Source organism: Limanda limanda, chromosome 1 (genome assembly GCF_963576545.1).
Source record: "Limanda limanda chromosome 1, fLimLim1.1, whole genome shotgun sequence".
In the NCBI taxonomy this organism is placed as follows: domain Eukaryota; kingdom Metazoa; phylum Chordata; class Actinopteri; order Pleuronectiformes; family Pleuronectidae; genus Limanda; species Limanda limanda.
The window spans coordinates 8,294,181-8,311,475 of record NC_083636.1 but is presented as its reverse complement, the minus strand read 5'-3'; the positions used below and the strand labels follow the sequence as shown (position 1 = coordinate 8,311,475).

Below are 17,295 nucleotides of genomic sequence, written 5' to 3'. Positions count from 1 at the left end.
CTTGGTCAGCTTCTCTTTACAGAAGTGTTTAAATTAGTACAAAGAAACACAGAGAGCATTAATAACAAGAGGATTATTTAGTCTTTCAACAGCTGGTCAAACGTCTGTTTTTATGCCTGTTAGCTCATATTCCCTTGACCTTTGACCCCCTGTCGCCCTGCAAAGTAAATTACAGAATGAAATCTTTCAAATGGGTCTCTTTCTATCTGCAACCTGTTTCCCTGATCTGAATTAAACCCTGCTCCGCCGGGAGACCTGCTGACGTTTTCCACAGGAACCTCCAGGGGCCTCTTTCAGTTCACTTGCATAAGTTCTGAATGAGGCTGGGGCGGCGTCACCGTCCCAGTCCCCTTCCCACAATCCATCAGGGCTAAGTTAGGACCACAGGGCCCTGGGGATGTGTTAACACTACTGTGGCGCCTGTGTTATGTCAGACAAGATTTCATAAAGGGAAACTAGGCTTCTTGGATATTATGTGCTCATCCACAACAGGATGTGAGGATGTGATGTGTCAGGTTTGATTCAGGATTTGACAAGTATGAACTATTTAACATTTTGAAGCTGAAAACAAGGTAGTCGGCATTAGGAGACTCATTTGCAATACTGAATTTCAGCGAATAATTCGGTATACAGACTAATGATACAGGATCAATAGGATATAGGTGTGAACAAATTTACATCTAAATGGAATACTGATAAATTAACAAAGAAAAAAGTAAACTTGACATTGTTTAGACCTTTTATATTTCTCCACATAAAGGTTATCTTTCGTTACAGGAAAAAAAGAAAAGTAAATCTCCACAAGTTGGTGTAGTCATTGCTACATTCAGACTCTCCACTGCTGATCGGAAAATATAAAAAAAATGTTTATGTACAAGGGAGGAAGAGGAGGTGTGTTCATAGGTATGTTGGTGTGTGTGAAGCTTCACATGGACACATCACATCTGCTCCCCGAGATCCAAAACCCGAAACTTGTCTTGATTGTAGAAGCAGGCTTTGACGATTCGCCCGCCGAAGTAACGTCCATTAAGATCAACCACAGCTGCACAGGAGAGATAGAGAGACAGAGAGAGAGAGAGAGAGAGACATGTGGGTCAGTTTGTACCAAAATACATGGACATAGACAAACAGGATTAGTGCTGTCATGTTACAGAAACCGAATACGCATACAGATACTCTGCAGTGTCCCAGGTTGACAAGATTCTGCCAAGAGGCTGTGATATGCATGTGTTTAAATGAGAGTGTAAGGAAACCGAGAAGAGTCTGTGTGTATGTTTATCGCTAACACACAATTCTCTGAATTCATATGTATCCACATGTTGTGCTGGAGTTGAACTATTGTGAAAAATGGCAGCTCCACAAAGAATCATCTGCTATTTACGCTTGAGTCGTCCCTATTTGCCTTATTCATTACTATTAGCATATCTGTAGTTGATGACAATATGTGTCAATATATAATGGCAGATATCCAGAAATGGAACTTAAACACACCAAACAAAAACAACATGACTGTTTCCATGGTTCAATTGTTCTCAGGTTTTTCCCTTTAGCCTCAGAGTACAGGCTCATATCTGTTCTCATGAGAAGAAATGTTTTGATATGTGTGAAAAGCTCCCGGTTGACGATGGGCCAAGACGGAGCTATTCTGAGAAAATAAGTTGAAAATATGACGAAATATGCGAACGTGGTTTCTCTGAAGTGTTTATGGCGAAATAGGCCACGTACAGTGAACGCTGTTTTGTAGAACTACTTCTCTGACACACACACACACTGAGATAACCTTCCAATAAAGGACGACGGAGACACACAGCGTTCATCCTGTCCTGTGTGACAGTGTTCACCTTATCAATGAAATGGACAATCTCAGATTGTTTCTCTGCCTCAATCCAGTAATGGGTCCGATCCACTGTCCTTGAAGGACAGGACAGGATTTCCAACAGTCAGCACATTGTCCCGCAGCACCTTCAATTCCTGTGTGCCAACACTGGATGTACCAAACAACGTGTGGGTTGCAGTGTTTAGTCCGAGCGAGGCTCTGACTACACTTCTTTGAAAAGTGTGGTAGATAAACACCTCACTTGTTTTTTCAGTGAGTCATCCAACTGTGGTGATTCAAGCTACATGCTGTTCTTCAGACTGAGCCAACTAGATGCAGCGGTTTTATATGATTACTATCTACAACTGAATATATTAGCAATACACACATGGGTCGAGTCCTCAAAATTTTACATTTGTGATTATAAGCACGTGGGTGAAATACACCAATTGGACGAGTCATCAGAAAGGAGTCGCCTAAATCCTGTCACAGTGAAAGCTATATAATTCTTAGAATGTTCATGCCGGAGCAGAAAATAAAATAATTCCTTTGGGTGGGTGATGGGTTGATGAGTCAAGCATACGTGCGGATGAGGACAACGTCAGAGCCAATCCGTGCATCTCCAATACTCCCACGGTGCTAACTGAAGGTAGCTTCAGTCACAGAAAGAAACCAGGATCAATTGGACTTGTGTCGTCAGGATGTGCTGCTGATCTTTGAGGAAAGAGATCACCTCCAGCCTGTCACTATGTGCCCATCACCTTTGACCTTTATATGGTAGAATGGGAAGCAATGGCAATAGTCCAAGGTAAAAGCTTGTTCGTGGCGATAAAATCATCATCTATAGAGACCGACCATGCAGTGTGACACCTCCGCATAATTCTTTATGACCGTGGCCCACGTAATCGTTCTTAGAGTGCGTGTCCCGCTTTCCAGGGCTGTGATGTAAGCGCGGTTCTGGGAAGGATGGGTTGCTGGGCCACATGTGATACAACACCACAGGGAGCAGAGTCTCACCTTGTTTCTGATCTGGGACAACTCATTTAGAATGGGACACACTTCCACCCACATTACTGGAGCAGTTATACAATGATAGGACCAAAATGATGCAATTACATAAATTTGATCTCCAAAACTAGATGTTTGCAAGATAACCCTTCTCAGTGACCATGCGTCCATTATTTCTTCTGATGTCTTCAGGCTCAACAAAAGGTCGAATGAGCAGGAGAGGCCTCGTTCGAAGCTGTGAACAAAAGCCACAAGAAAGCACTGACCTTTGATGGCAGACTCCACCCTCTCAAACTCCAGAAATATCCTGACAGCCGCATCATCGTGAACCTCCGCAATCTGAGAAGGAAATTGTGTTTTTGTCATTTCTATGTCTGATCAGTAAACGTCCAATCAAGCCCTGTGATTTGCTTCCCTCACCTCGAATATGACACATTTGATCACTTTGCCGTATTTCTCGCACTCTTCTTTCGTCTCTCCCTCCAGGTCTTCATCCACTTCTCCTCGGCCCACCATGTTCTGTGAGACGAAGAACAAGGCTTATTGACATGGGACAACGGAAGATGATGAAATGTGATTTTTGAAATCTGAAAAACCGAACTAGTGGCGCTTTCTTCCACAAGGTTTTCTACTGTCTCCTTTTGACGCTCCTTCGATTGGTTCACTTGTATATTTTCACCATTATTTTATGATTTTGTAATACACACAGAGACACACGTACCCTCAGCAGAACCACTTTGGTTGGGTTTTTGAGGATCTCTGTGAGCGGGTTTGCATCTGACTTCTTGGAAGGATCGGCTAGTTGGATGGAGACAGACACAAAGTTAACGATTCTTGTTTGTATCATGTTGTATTGTTCAAGACAAGGAGCTCGATTGAATATGTGTGATAAATGAAACAATCAATCAATTTTTGTCATATTTTAAAGAGCTATTTTTCATTATTTTATACATTTTGCTGAGAAACTGGTCTTAGTGGGTCACCTGGGCAATCGTTCAATTGTTAGTATTGCTGGTAAGTGACCATGCAGCAGGAAGGAATACTGCCTTGAACACTGGCATATACAGACAGTATTTATACTGTATATGCAGCAGCTAACTGAACATTTTCTGCAAGTCTCCAATACCGATAAAGGCTGGTGGAACAGTTTAGCTGAAATAAAGCAGCAATACGTCTGACATCTAGTGGCCAAAAGCAGTCAGTGTTTTCAGAGAGGAGCAATAGGAAACATTTACTTGGATGGAGCATTAAGAATTCTATATATATTTTTTTTAAATATTTACACATCATGTTAACCCATTCTCTCTCCAGGTTTTTAGTTCCAGGTAACAAAATCTCTAAAAACTCACTTATGTTATTGCATCCTTTTTCTTTATGCCATGGTGACATTAATTCAAGAGTCAGATATAAGGGGGGTATCAATCTTCTCATCCGACTCTTCATCAGAAAGCGAAGTTCCCAATATGTAGAATAAGTTTCCCAAAACTATAACTTTAACCCAATTAAGCCCAATTTCATCATTGGAGGAGTTGGGAGAATGGGTTAAAAAAGACAGATACAGGCAGGTCTAAATCAGAAGCAGAAGCAAATCAGAAGGAAAGGAGAAGGACTTGCAGTTTGCAGCTTTTGTAATAAATAAAGGTCACATTCAAAGTAGATAATAAAGAAGCCAAAGCTACAACATGAGAGCAGACAACGGCATTAAAAAAAAGAAGAAGTGTGGATATCACTAACAAACACATCCAACAGAAAAACCATGCAAAACTCTTAATACACCATGCCTGTGGGGAAGCAATGTCTGCGAACACTTTTGCTTATTTTTTGGTGACATGAGTTAGATAAGCACATGCAAACATGAACACTTCTAGGACACAGTATGGGGGACATAGTTAAATGTAGAGGAGGCCCACCTGAAAAGCCTCCGGCAAAAGTCTCAGCAACACCTAACAGACTGGATCCTGCTGCTCAGTCACACACACACAAACAAACAAAGGCAACACAAACAATCGCACACATGTTACACAGAATGAAAAATGTATAAAACATATGAAAACAAGGTCACAGTAGTTTAACCAAATGATGCAAAGCTGACATTACGATGTTCCATTGATGAGTGTAGAGTCAAAATACACATACAAGATCACTAGTGAAATTAAATGCATATGTTGTAACTTAAAGTCAATACAGATTAAACAGAATGAGACACAGGAGTCATAAGCCTAGGTCAGCTTTCATGCTGTTGGCACGGAAACGAGTCTTGAAAGCAAGCAAATTGAAAAAGACAAAGTGGACCAATAAAACCGGTTGTGGAATATAATGCATTAATCATGTGGATGCTATTAACAGAAAAATGGAGAAAAAAAGTGTCTTTACGTTTTTCTGCAGCGTCGCCTATGATGATCTTTCCGCCTCTCTTGCTGGTCTTCTCCACAGACAGCGCCGTGCTGAGGCCCTGCTCATGCTTCCCCAGGCCCTGGCCTTCTTTGAAGCCGTACTTCTGCATGATCTTATGGGCCACCGTACCTCTGTGGGAACAAGCAGGTGGAAAAACTTCCATCAACATAAAAGGTGACTGTCCATGCTTTGTAATTGGCTAAATCAGATTTCAACAAAATGCATATGAAAAGAAACCAGATACAAATCATCTTTTATCGTTACAATACAAATGTCTGGTCTGCGTGTGTGGGTGTGTCCCACCCACCCCATGTTGGCCAAGAAGGAGCTGGTTGGTCCGGGCGGAGAACGTGGTCGCTCTGATTCCTCATACATAGGTGGTGGAATTGCGGCCTTCGATCCTCTGGCAGGACGAACTTCATCCTCGTAGGAGTATGAAGAGGAGCCTGAACACATAAAAGAAATCCCTTGTAGTGCTGCACTAAGATGTGGGTCTAGTTCGTCTTACATTTTTGTTACCAGCTTGCCTAAAATAGGTGAATAACTATTAATGGACATTGAGTAAAGTAACCCAAACCCTTATGCGAATACAGGGCTTCATGGGTCACCTGTCACTTGTGCATAGATCATGGTCCTGTTAATGTCCTTGTTGATTCCTGATGCTTGTTTATTTTGCATTAAATTAGTTAGGGTTTCTATTACTGAGCCGTTTTTACTGTGAATTCATTCAGCTACAGTTTCACCTGATGGATAATCAGACCTACCGTCTCTGTCCATAAGTGAAGAAGGAGGAGCGATGGCTGCTCCACCCAAAGCTGAGTGAAACAAGTAGACAGAGAGAAAGAGGAGACATGATAAGTTTAGTTTTCGTTTTGGCTGAAACACAATGAATGTGATAAAGACCTAAAAACGCAACTGTATTGTCAGTGATGGCCAAGTGTCAACATAGTTTCAATTCCCCCTTTGAATCCCATATATCACTCATGTGATGTACTCTGATCAAAATGACAATTCAAGAGGCAACATAAGCAGAAATTCCTCACAATGAACAAACAGTCCGAAAATTTTTTGTTCCAGTGACACTTTGGTTTCAAGTCAGAAGATGAAAAATGTTCCAAGGCCGACATTCAGACCATGGCATGACTTTCTAATATTGATTTATAACAGATCATTTTTTAAGGCTCTGTTTTGACTTTAGGCTTACAAATTTAAAGACAGCTCAATAACATCCACTCAATCACTCTGTAACATTAATGATCATGACTTTACGCTAAGCAGTGGGAAATACTCACTTCGCTTTTGCCGCTCTTTCTCGTACTCGTCATCCTCGTCTGAGTCTTCCTCTGTTGCCGGGAAACGAGAGAAACCGGTTGGAGCTACTCCATCATGCCTGTCTTTCCTTTTCCTGTCAAACACCAGGTATCAGATTCAAAACAGGATTCATGGGATTCTTTAGTTTCTTAGTAAATGAGAAATAACAAATTTCTACAACAGTTAGTGAGTTACAGATGCATCAAGATTCCCCAAAAGATCCCAAATAGCAATAAATGCGAAATGTAGAAGAATCAACAGATTGCCAATTATTCTTTAAGTGGAAGGGTAGATTAATTGCAGTATGTTTTGTGCTACTTTGTTTATTTTGCCTCCAGCATTATTACTCTGTTTAATCCCATCTCTTGTTTTCAATCACTGTTTTGTCAAGTTAATCAAGCATGGCAGTACTTTTCTCTCTCCTCAATTTCCTTCTGCCGCTCCTGCTCCCTCTGCCGCTGTCGTTCTTCCCTGTGTCGCTTCATCACCTTCTCATAGTCGTTGGGGAATATAGGGTCGTACTCGTCCGCCAACGGGATCAGCGCGTCGCCGGAGGAGAAACCACTAGGCACAGTGTCCTGAAGCAAGCACAAACACATTCTGGACACTCCAATATCGTGATGTGAATTCCTAAACTCTTATTTAAGCAGACAGACTTAGAGATGACCACTTGTGATCGGATCTCTCAGGATGTAAGAACATTGAGCCAGAGCAGCATCAGGAGTGCTGACACACACACACACACCACAGTGCTGGTTTGCAGGTTCACTGGTAGAGACTGACCTTGAGTCCAGCAGCAACGTGTGGGGGGGTATCTAGGATCTGTCGCTCCTCACTGGAGCCTCCTCTCTTCAGGTCAATGACAGGAGCCAAGACAATGGTCTGCTTCATTCTCTGCGTCTACGAATTAACACAAAAACAGTGAAAACTGAGACATTTGGGTTGTTTGTTATAACGCCCACTATCTTCACCAGGGCCAGTGCTGTAATACCTGTGTTCTGTGTGCCTACCTTAGCCTGGGTCAGAGCCGCCTTCTTCACCTTCAGCTGGGACTGAAGCAGCTTGAAGTTCTTGGACCACCCTTCGGTCTTGGTGTCGCTGGCCCCCACGCCGAGATCATCATACAGCGACATAGCTGCCGGTCAGTGCTCCTGTTCACACCACACACTGTTGTTTGAATAACTAGCTAACCCTCAGCTAACGCCAGCTAATGCTAACACAGCTACTTAGCGATAACTAAACGCCTCAAAACGAATTATTAAACCCCAAAAAACAAACCAGAGTTCACGTTTGAACCCACCGGTTTTGTAAATATCAGGACATTGACTAAACGATGAGTGAATATCACTAAATAAAGGTGGAGGTGCACTTTAGATGTAGCTCCTCGCCCAACGTGACAAGAGGCTGCGGCACAACAACAAGACGTGAAGCGCGACAGTCAACGACAACTGCGAACACGTCCTGCTCCTGCGCCCCCTGGCGGCCTGGGGGACTTCACCAGTCTCCAATTTCGCGCACGGTCTCTCGTGAACGTAAACTATCAAAGACCCGGAAGTGTTGAGCTGCCACATAACGTGTCACGTGCAGAGATTAACGTGTTTAATTGACTCAAATCGACAAATATATTATTTGTAGTCCAGCGTGAGGATGTTGTTGTTGAAAAACTATAAACGTGTCCTCCGGCAGGCGTCACGTGGCCGCCCCGGAGGAGTGGCGGGTCGAAAGTGAAAGTGACGGCGGGGTGTTAAGTGTGAGTGTCAGTGAGGATGGTCTGTACCGGGGTCAGTCTACCTGCCGGACACGATGCAGTGACAGGTCGGCGGTTCTCCAGATGGATCCGGGTTCACTGTCTCTCCCGGTGCGCGCTGTGATCGTGTGTCTGCTCGGGGCCGCGCGCTGCTCCTCCGCCGGTAAGCACCGTGCAGAACTCCCGTCGACAACTCGGCGATTTGACTGCGAGTGTTAACTGCGCTGATCAGATCAAACTCTGCATATTCACACATAGCAGCAAGGAATGACATGCTGTCTGACAGCGGTTCCGAGTGCATTATTTTCATTTAATATTGGTCGTTTTTTATTTGTCTATCTCTTAAGCTTTCCTTTCTTTCTTTCTATATAGTTTCCGACACACATCTAATACATAACACAATAATAAAAACACGACAATCAATGTATGACCGTGTTGTATGTATTAAGTGATATCAGGAGGGCAGTCATGCCCATTTGATCTATGGCAGATTTTATATTTTTATAGGAAATTACTCAAACCTTAAACAGATAGTTTCAGATTCACTATTGCGCCATGGATTGTCAGACCATTAGAGCTTTTTGAATGTTTTCTGTAAGTTTCTGTATTTTCTTCATGATTTACTTTTTACTTTTTAAATGTATCTAATGCACAGACCAAAAATACAAACATAACAAAATCAAAGTATACGTTGGTATTGTATACACACACACACACACACACACACACACACACATATATATATATATATATATATATAACGCTTTAAAAAAAAGTTTTCTTGCGTATTATTTTAATTTTCATTCATTTTTCATTTATTCTTACCTTTAGAGTTAAAGAGAGAAATGTGTCATTTTACACAGCTCAACATTTAAAGGTCCCCTCGTATGCCCATTTTACCACAGTTGATATGGTTCCTTGGGGTCTTAATGAAATGTCTGTAACATTTTTTGGTCAAAATACCACAAGGATCATTTAAAACAACAGCCTTTTTACCCTGTCTAAAACAGCCCTCTTAAGATTGACCTCTTTTGAGTCCCCCCCCCCCCCTCTCTCACCGCCCCGCCCCCCCCCCTGTCAATCACACACACACACACACACACATCCACTTTCACGTCTTAAATCTCTCCTTAGCATATGTAAGGTTGTTAAAATAATTTTAAGTCACTGTCCTGCACATATTTCTGTATTTGTTTGTTGTGTTTCTTCATTGAAGCTACAATTTTAAAACTACTACACCCTCTGATAAGGATGTACATTTATTTAAATACATGCATTAGATATGTGTGTATACAGTATATAATTGTATCTGAGCGCTCGCACACACACACACACACACACAGACACACGCACACACAGACACACGCACACACACAGATAGACACAGACACACACAGGCAAAGGGATGTGGGGGCTAGCCTTGGAAGCTAACACTGCTGCAGCTTCTGCGGCGAAATGCACTTAAAACCCCGGGTATGAGTCTATTATAAAGCGAGCGACGGAGGCAGCAGCGAGCTGCTGGTGACCGGCACCGGTTCGTGCAGCTCGGGCTGCGTGGAGCAAATCTGTAAGAGCCACAAAAGTTATAATGTGCAGCTCTCTGCCCCCCTCCTCCTCCTCCGCTTCGCCACCCTGGCGCTGAGCGAGCCCACCGGCACCGGTACAATGCAACCGGAGACCGGGGGGGGTTCCTTGAACACGTTCCAATGCTAGTTTCTAACAAAGACAGACACACACAGAAGCTACGAGTCGGGTTAGCCTCCGAGTGCATTGTTTTCTATGTAAACGTGCTGCATGCCCGGGACGCCACAAACATACACACACACAAGCTAGACTCCGAGAGCTAACAGCGGCACCTCCAAGGAGCCCTCACCGGGACGTCCCGGACCCGAGAGCGGCGGTGCACGGAGGTGCCGGTGCCGCAGCTAACGCTAGGCTAGCGTTAGCGTCGCTAGCGTTAGCGTCGCTAGCAGCAAGCTGTTTTGTATTCATACATGCTGCTTCCACCGGGGCAAAACACACACACAGAAGCCAGCGTTAGCTGCTGCTAACAACAACAACAAAGTCACATCCAGTTGAGGCAGCATAACCACAGCATCAACACAGTGAAGCAGCTCCGAGCTCCTACCTGGAAAAAACACCAACAGCTCACTCTCCCGGCTCCGGGCTCTCGCCTCCCGGGCTCCAGGCTACGGGCTACGCGGTGGCTCTCGGTGGTCGAATTCGTGTCATGCTGCTAGATAGCTTATCCAAGTGTTTACAAGGCTCGCAAGAATGCAATCGCGGCGCAAACCGATGGACGGTCAATAAAGTGGGTGGTTCTTAAATCTATTGTGGTTCCATCGATTGGTGGGTCGAGTGTTGGTGGGGGTCTCTGCGCTGACGTAAAACTGCCAATGACGTAAAGAATGCCCATAACCCCATTGGACGCTCGCTAGCGCATACTTCCTGACATAGAGAAACCACACCAGATCGCGGGAGTTGTGTTTTTCCACAGTTTTTGGGACGGTAGACATGCCAGATACCCAAATTAACGTGTAGAAGCACTACAAAAGTGGAATTTTCATACGATGGGACCTTTAAAATGAAACGCAGTCAAGTCTCTAAAGAGACAAAGAACAAAAAAAAGATAAAATAACAAAATTAATGTGTGCATGTGTAATCTAATGTATTTATGTCGTACATTTTTATGTATAAAGACAATTTCCCTGGCAAGAGGATCAAGGGAAGATCTTGTATTTTGACAGGAAATCACTCAAACTGTATAAAGAGACACTAAACTGTCAGGAGTTAAATTTTCTTTTATTTAAATATGTTAAAGTTTAGAGCATTACTCATTAAAAGTGAGACCCAGTCAAGACTAACTCAATAAAATACATGGCACACAATGATACAAATATCAAAACTAAACAAATGTATTCAAGTTTAATATACTGTATATAATATTGTTTCATATATTTATATCTGTTTCATTTATATCTATCTTGGCTGTGACTTGTGCCTCTTTTACAATTTAAGTTATTGAGACTAGGTACCAGATGCCCCAGGAATTGCAGAGTCAGGCCCATTTAATCTATGATGGATCTTTTATTTATCTGCAAACTGTATAAACAGATATTTAGCTTTTAGATTCAAATTCACCCCATGGATTTACAGGAAAAACTCTGGCCTATAAGTTTTTTTGAACAAACTACACGATGCATTGTTTGCAGGTGGGAGGTGAGATCTACTCCATCCACCAGTGTTAATGTGTGACTGATTGATTCATACATGAGCTAAGAAACTGATTCTGGAGCTACTGTAAAACATTAAGTTGCATTGTGTTTGAATATCCATCTAAATTCCACCCATAAAAGTCTTGTATTTTTTCCCCTTTGCTATCTCAAATTAACTTACAAGACAAAAACACTGTAATATAATGCCGTCTCTGCATTGACCTGTGTGTCCATGTTGTCCTTTTTTCCCCTTCCAGACAAAAGCAATTGCAGTTGTTCAGATATCCCTGAACTGAAGCTGACGAAACCTCCACCCAAGACCTGTTTTCAAGAAACTTTTCGCTATACGTGTATAGATGGTTACGTGAGGGAAGTGGGAAAATCAAACCGCATCACATGCAATGGGACTAACAAAAGTGCTCCGAAGTGGACTACTACGCCCTCCCCCTTCTGCAAACGTAAGATTTATTATTGTTTGTCGTTACGTTTGAAAAGCCTAGTCTTAGAATTCAAACGGATTTTACAGAGATGGTTGCTCCTTGAGTGAAGTACTACTGTATATCTCCCCACACGGTTACTGGAGCTTGACCCACAGGCCTCAGATTATAGGACAGATCTTAATACACAACTTTAGCCCAACGTGTACAGTCAAATAGACACACCCGCCAATCATGCATTACGGCCCACGCCATCTGGTGTAGACAACCCGGTGAATAAACACGGGGAAGTCGAATAAGAGCTGTAAAACGAAGCTTATCTCCTTCTGCAGTAGGTGAAGATCGGTTGAACCAGACAGAATTGCTGCATTTTAGGGGGGGCCCTGTTGAAACATTTTGTCACCCCCATTGCGGATTAATCCAGGACACTTACATTTTCATCAGGCCTGACACACCCGTAAAGTTTGGTGAGTTTTCGAGTATGTTCGAGCCGTCAAACATGCGATTCATTCTCCTGAATAATCAACGCCAAGCAATAGAAATACTCCTGTCAGTAGCAGTGGGTAGGAAGTCAACAGGTGCTTATGGTTGAGTAGGGACAGCTAGTGCAACTTAAGACCTTAGAAACACTTCTGCTACAAAAGCTGTCATTTCCACACAAACTTCTCTTTCATGCACTTGACAAATAGATGGGCATTCTGGACAAGGAGCGACATATCATCAGCGTAGAGTAATATCTAGTGCTTGGTGATGTATAGCGATGGATCATGATACAGCTGACCCTGGAGAGAGCATTGCCAAGTGTGAGGTAATCAGGCAAAGTCCACTATAGTATCATGGCAAGTATTAGATCCATCGGTTTTTACAGCTTGCCTGATACTCTCTCTTGCACTTAGATCCAGTTTTATATATTTATTTTCCAACTTAGTCATAGTTTGTTGTTGCAGTAGGTCGATAACAATGTCCAACTTCTCATTTCTACTCTTTAGCCGACCCCCAGAGAACCAGAACACTTCCACCAAAGATCCCAGTAACAAGTGAGTCCTCCCTGTCTGCATGAATCAAGTGGAAAACAGTTACAAGTCTTAACTTTTACGACATGACTTCCTGGCTTTAATCAATAAAGCGCAAAAGCACTGCTTATCAAAGAAGCTTCATCAGGTGTATTCAACTGTGCAGTGGGTGAAGAGCGTGCATGTAAACAAAACAAAAAAGCTACAACATGCACAGTAAGATTTAGCATGTGCAATGTGAGGCAATTTATCATGGTGTGTGTTTGCAGATGGTTCAACAACCCCACAACATCAGTGAGCTCTGTATTTGCTTGAACTGTTGGAGGTGAAGAGCAGAAAATTCTACAACTGTCTGTTTGAGATAATTTCTGTTAGCATTGGCAGCGCGATGCAACGATACTTCACAGAATGAAGGTCTCCGGTTCGAATCCCTGTTGGGCCAGGGGTTTTCTGTATTGTGTTTGCGTGTTCTCTGGTCCGTGTTTGCGTGGGTTTTCTCCGAGTACTCCGGCTTCCTCCCTAAATCCAAATCCAAAGACAGCAATGATTGATTTGAGCTTGTAACTTGACTCGATGTCTCTGTGTGTTGGGTCTGTGATGCACTGGGGACCAATGTCAGCTGGGATTGGCTCCAGCTCCCCCTGCATCCCTGAAAGTGGTGCATGAGTCAAATGACCATAATGTGAAAGGTGTTGCTTTTAATGACACACTTTAGAGCATTTTAGGCCATTTAAGTGGATTTACTTCAATATTTACAATATTTTGTATATTGTAGCATATAAGATAAAAACATGTTTACATCTTGTGAATTATTGTAAACACCACACGACAACCTAAAAATGACACATTTAGTCAAATGTTTGCTGCCATATTTAAATTACAAATTCTTTATTCTCTTATTTATTGAGTTGATGTATTCTACAGGAATTTCTATCAAAATGTTTGTTCTTTTTTTAATCAATTTAAATAAGGGTTACATGAAAAATCAGCAGTACTGTGTAAATCACGTCTTGAGACTTCGGGCAAGGTTTCCACGAATTTCTTAAATGCAGATCGGTAAATACATTATCGAACCCACAGGAAAATCTTACAAATCCTTTCTTTCACATCTTAAAAACGTAGCAACAGACGGGACGACACCATCCTCGTCCAACCAGATTCCCAATAACAGGACGGATAATTCTCACCTGTCCGGCAACACTGACCACAGTAAGTTTCACACTGTCACAGTACCAAGTTTCACCACATATCCTGGTATGATCTGACCTGTGATATTTGTAAATGAGCGAGTGATGCTTTTAAAGGATAAATACTCATCAGGACATTCAGTGACCACCCTCCTCCAAGTTTTACCATAATTTTTGATGTTCCACAGATTTATCTACTTCCTGTCGTTTTGTCATCTTTCCATATTTTGTTAGTTAACTGCTAAAGAGATACACATGAAAGGCTTGTGATCACTACATGAAGCAAATGCTGTAATGGAGCATACAGGAAGGAAATGGCTTTACATTTAGTTTCCTCTTTCTTTTATAGGGCTTGGCACGACAACAACAGCCCTGATTGTCTGCACTTCACTGGTGATCGTCTGCGCTTTAATGGGAATCAGCTACGTGTGTTATAGAAGGTAATGATGTGAACATTAAGGGTTTAAGAATGAATTATATACCTGCAATTATGTTTCGTTACACTTTCTTTCACTTCATGAAATAACTAAAATTGAGGTAGAACAATTTGATTCACATTTCTGCCTTCAAATCATGTGTGTTCACTTAGGGTTTTAATTGTATCACCGTTGTCTTCATTCCTCAGGAAGTCTCAAAGAAATTACAGGCCTGCGACAGATGAAGAAAGGATTTCCATGAATCACGTTCCAGCTGAACCGGCATCGTAGAGTTTGTAACCTGCAACCTTCCGCTGACACAGGAAGTCAAGAGTTTAAAGCTGTAAGTCAGCCTTTGTAAAACCCTGTGGTGAATCTGCTTGAAAAGTTAAAGTTTTCAATAAGTTTGACACTAGGTGTGAGTTTAGACTTTTTGTTGTACTTGAATCCGATTGGACTATGACAATCCAATCACAAAGCAGCGTCAAACTGTCCTGTCAGAGAACAGGTGGTTGAGCTGCCTGAAATGTGGGCGTGCAGCGTCCAGGAAGGTAACTGACTGTGCTTTGTGATTGGACTATCTTTGTCCAATCAGATTCAGGTATAAAATCAGAGTACATGTAACTTAATGTCGTACACAGTGTTTGAACTTTGGAAGACGCACACTTTCATTTTATTTTTGTAATACATATCATATATATTATATATTGATTTCCAACTACAAGGTTTGGCATTTCTTTTGAACGTCACTTTACAAGCTGAAAATCTCGTCGACCCCAGTGAGAGCACAAACTAAATGCACTGAAAAATAACAATTAAAAAGCTCAACATCAACGTGTCGCTCTCGTATCGACTGCTGAAGGCTCTTTGGTGCAATGAGGTCAATGACTGATCAGCTGATAAGGTCCTAACGATAGACTGCATATAAAGATTGATGACAAAAGAGAAGCCAAAGTGCCTTGAAGCCCCCTTGGTGGCTTATAGCTTATAAACCAGCCTCCTCCATGGTAGTGAATGGGACATGCTGGGCCGACATAAAAACATGATGCGATAAAAAACATAGGAAACTTCCACACCACCATCACTACTGCACAGCTTCTGGGTCTGGATGATGTTCTTGATGTCCTTTGGGTTAGAGTTGGAGACGGGTTTTTTTTATTTCAGAACTTGTAAATAGCCCCTCAAAATGCATAAATATCAAGGAAGTGACCTCACTGTCAGAAATGGTAGCTACATCCCTGGTTGTGTGTGACACTGTTTGTTCATGCATGGTGTTGATACAGGTCATGACCTATTTTATACATATACACTGTATATACGGACAACTATATGTAATGCAAATTGTTTAAAAAGTTTTCACTGTTTTGCCTTTATTTATTATTGTCGCAGTGACTAAATCATGTTCTGTTAAAATGCAAACATGGCCTTTTGACAATTAATATTTTTTATCTCACATGTCTTTCCTCCTGTCATGTAAACAGCATTTTCTTTCTATCTTACCTTGATTAAGGTCACACTTGGAACAAGCAATACTTAAAATAAGACATGTGGCATATTAGTCGCATTATATAGAGATGTATAAGTGTTAATGGCATTACAAGGTCCTATGCTCTGTAATATTTAAAAATAAACATCAATGAAATATTGTATTAGCAACTCATGTAAACATCATAATCATTGTAGTGTAATGTCTTATTTAAAATAAGGTCAATAGTCAGAATATTGCCCTCCATGTAAATATGATGTGTGTTGCTGCAGAAAATAAAAACTGATAAAACGCAATATGAGAGAGTAACTCGATTGATTCACTTTCCAAGTTCACCTGAATGTGTTGTCCAAACACGTCCAGACATTTTCCTGTTATATTGTCGTATCACACTTGAGTGGACGGAAAGTTCACTATTGCGCCAGGGATTGTCAGACCATTAGAGCTTTTTGAATGTTTTCTGCAAGTTTCTGTATTTTCTTCACGATTTACTTTTTACTTTTTAAATGTATATAATACACAGACCAAAAATACAAACATAACAAAATCAAAGTATACATTGGTATTGTATACATACACACACACATATATATATATAACGCTTTTAAAAAAAAAAGTTTTCGGCGTGTATTATCTTTTCATTCATTTTTTTATTTATTCTTACCTTTGCAGTTAAAGAGAGAAATGTGTCATTTTACACAGCTCAACATTTTATTTTTTTTTCATTGTTTTTATTGCAGTTTTTGGTTTCTATTCAACAAACAAACAGTGTCTACAAAACTAGACACAAAACAAACAAGCACAAAACATAAATGACAGCTCTTACATAAGGGATAAACATACGGCATGATACAATAGGTGATGAATCTCACAGTGCACGAATGTCATTCAAATCCACAGCAGTCCTTTTAATAGGGTGGAGGAAAGGTCTAGACCGATATAATCCAAAAATGGGCGCCACACTCTGTAGAACTGATCTACGCTGTGATGTATGATGTTGGTGAGATATTCTAAAGGGATCAATTCATAAATTATTTTGCGCCAACCACAGACAGAAGGGACCTTGTCACTAATCCACTGCACAAGAATATTTTTCCTAGCTGCAAATGTTAAAATATTATACAATCTTTTGTTGACTGCTGTTTTCAAACAGTCACTTGGGAGACCTAGAATCAGGGATATGGGGTCCATTCCTATATTAATATGAAAAATTCTCTCTATTTCACTTATAACTTCAGCCCAATATCTTTGAAGTTTATAGCAAG

The 17,295-nt window shown here is 41.5% G+C and overlaps 2 protein-coding genes across 5 annotated transcripts in view; one reads left to right on the top strand and one right to left on the bottom strand.

Annotated features, from left to right (window-relative positions):
• Positions 1–727: 727 nt before the first annotated feature.
• Positions 728–7,946, bottom strand: rbm17 (RNA binding motif protein 17). Of its 2 annotated transcripts, XM_061070708.1 has the most exons (13): positions 7,830–7,946; positions 7,540–7,680; positions 7,313–7,429; positions 6,941–7,107; positions 6,511–6,623; positions 5,983–6,033; positions 5,526–5,664; positions 5,198–5,349; positions 4,735–4,785; positions 3,546–3,622; positions 3,245–3,343; positions 3,091–3,163; positions 728–1,042 (listed from the first exon to the last, which is right to left on the bottom strand). In XM_061070708.1, exons 2-13 carry the CDS (start codon positions 7,660–7,662, stop codon positions 939–941), a joined length of 1,266 nt encoding a protein of 421 aa, XP_060926691.1. In that variant the 5' UTR covers positions 7,663–7,680; positions 7,830–7,946; the 3' UTR covers positions 728–938. The 2 variants fall into 2 exon arrangements, with proteins under 2 accessions (XP_060926691.1, XP_060926690.1); XM_061070707.1 differs by having other exon boundaries at positions 7,540–7,946.
• A 349-nt stretch (positions 7,947–8,295) lies between these two features.
• The window catches only part of LOC133007957 (mucin-2-like), a 22,279-nt gene continuing 13,279 nt past the window's right edge, over positions 8,296–17,295 (top strand). For all 3 annotated transcript variants that reach the window (XM_061075769.1, XM_061075770.1, XM_061075768.1), the window contains exons 1-3: positions 8,296–8,439; positions 11,749–11,949; positions 12,918–12,965. In XM_061075769.1, coding sequence (XP_060931752.1) covers positions 8,361–8,439; positions 11,749–11,949; positions 12,918–12,965 — 328 coding nt within the window. In that variant the 5' untranslated portion in view covers positions 8,296–8,360. The remainder of the gene's footprint in view (positions 8,440–11,748; positions 11,950–12,917; positions 12,966–17,295) is intronic.

Bases quoted from the DNA above. Each gene is read 5' to 3' on its own strand.
- rbm17 (XM_061070707.1), bottom strand. From the start codon at position 7,662: ATGTCGCTGTATGATGATCTCGGCGTGGGGGCCAGCGACACCAAGACC. The intron at 4,786-5,197 runs GTAAAGACACTT...GTGACTGAGCAG, and splicing joins AGGCGACGCTGCAGAAAAAC to CAGGATCCAGTCTGTTAGGT. The intron at 3,164-3,244 runs GTGAGGGAAGCA...TTTCCTTCTCAG, and splicing joins TCAAATGTGTCATATTCGAG to ATTGCGGAGGTTCACGATGA.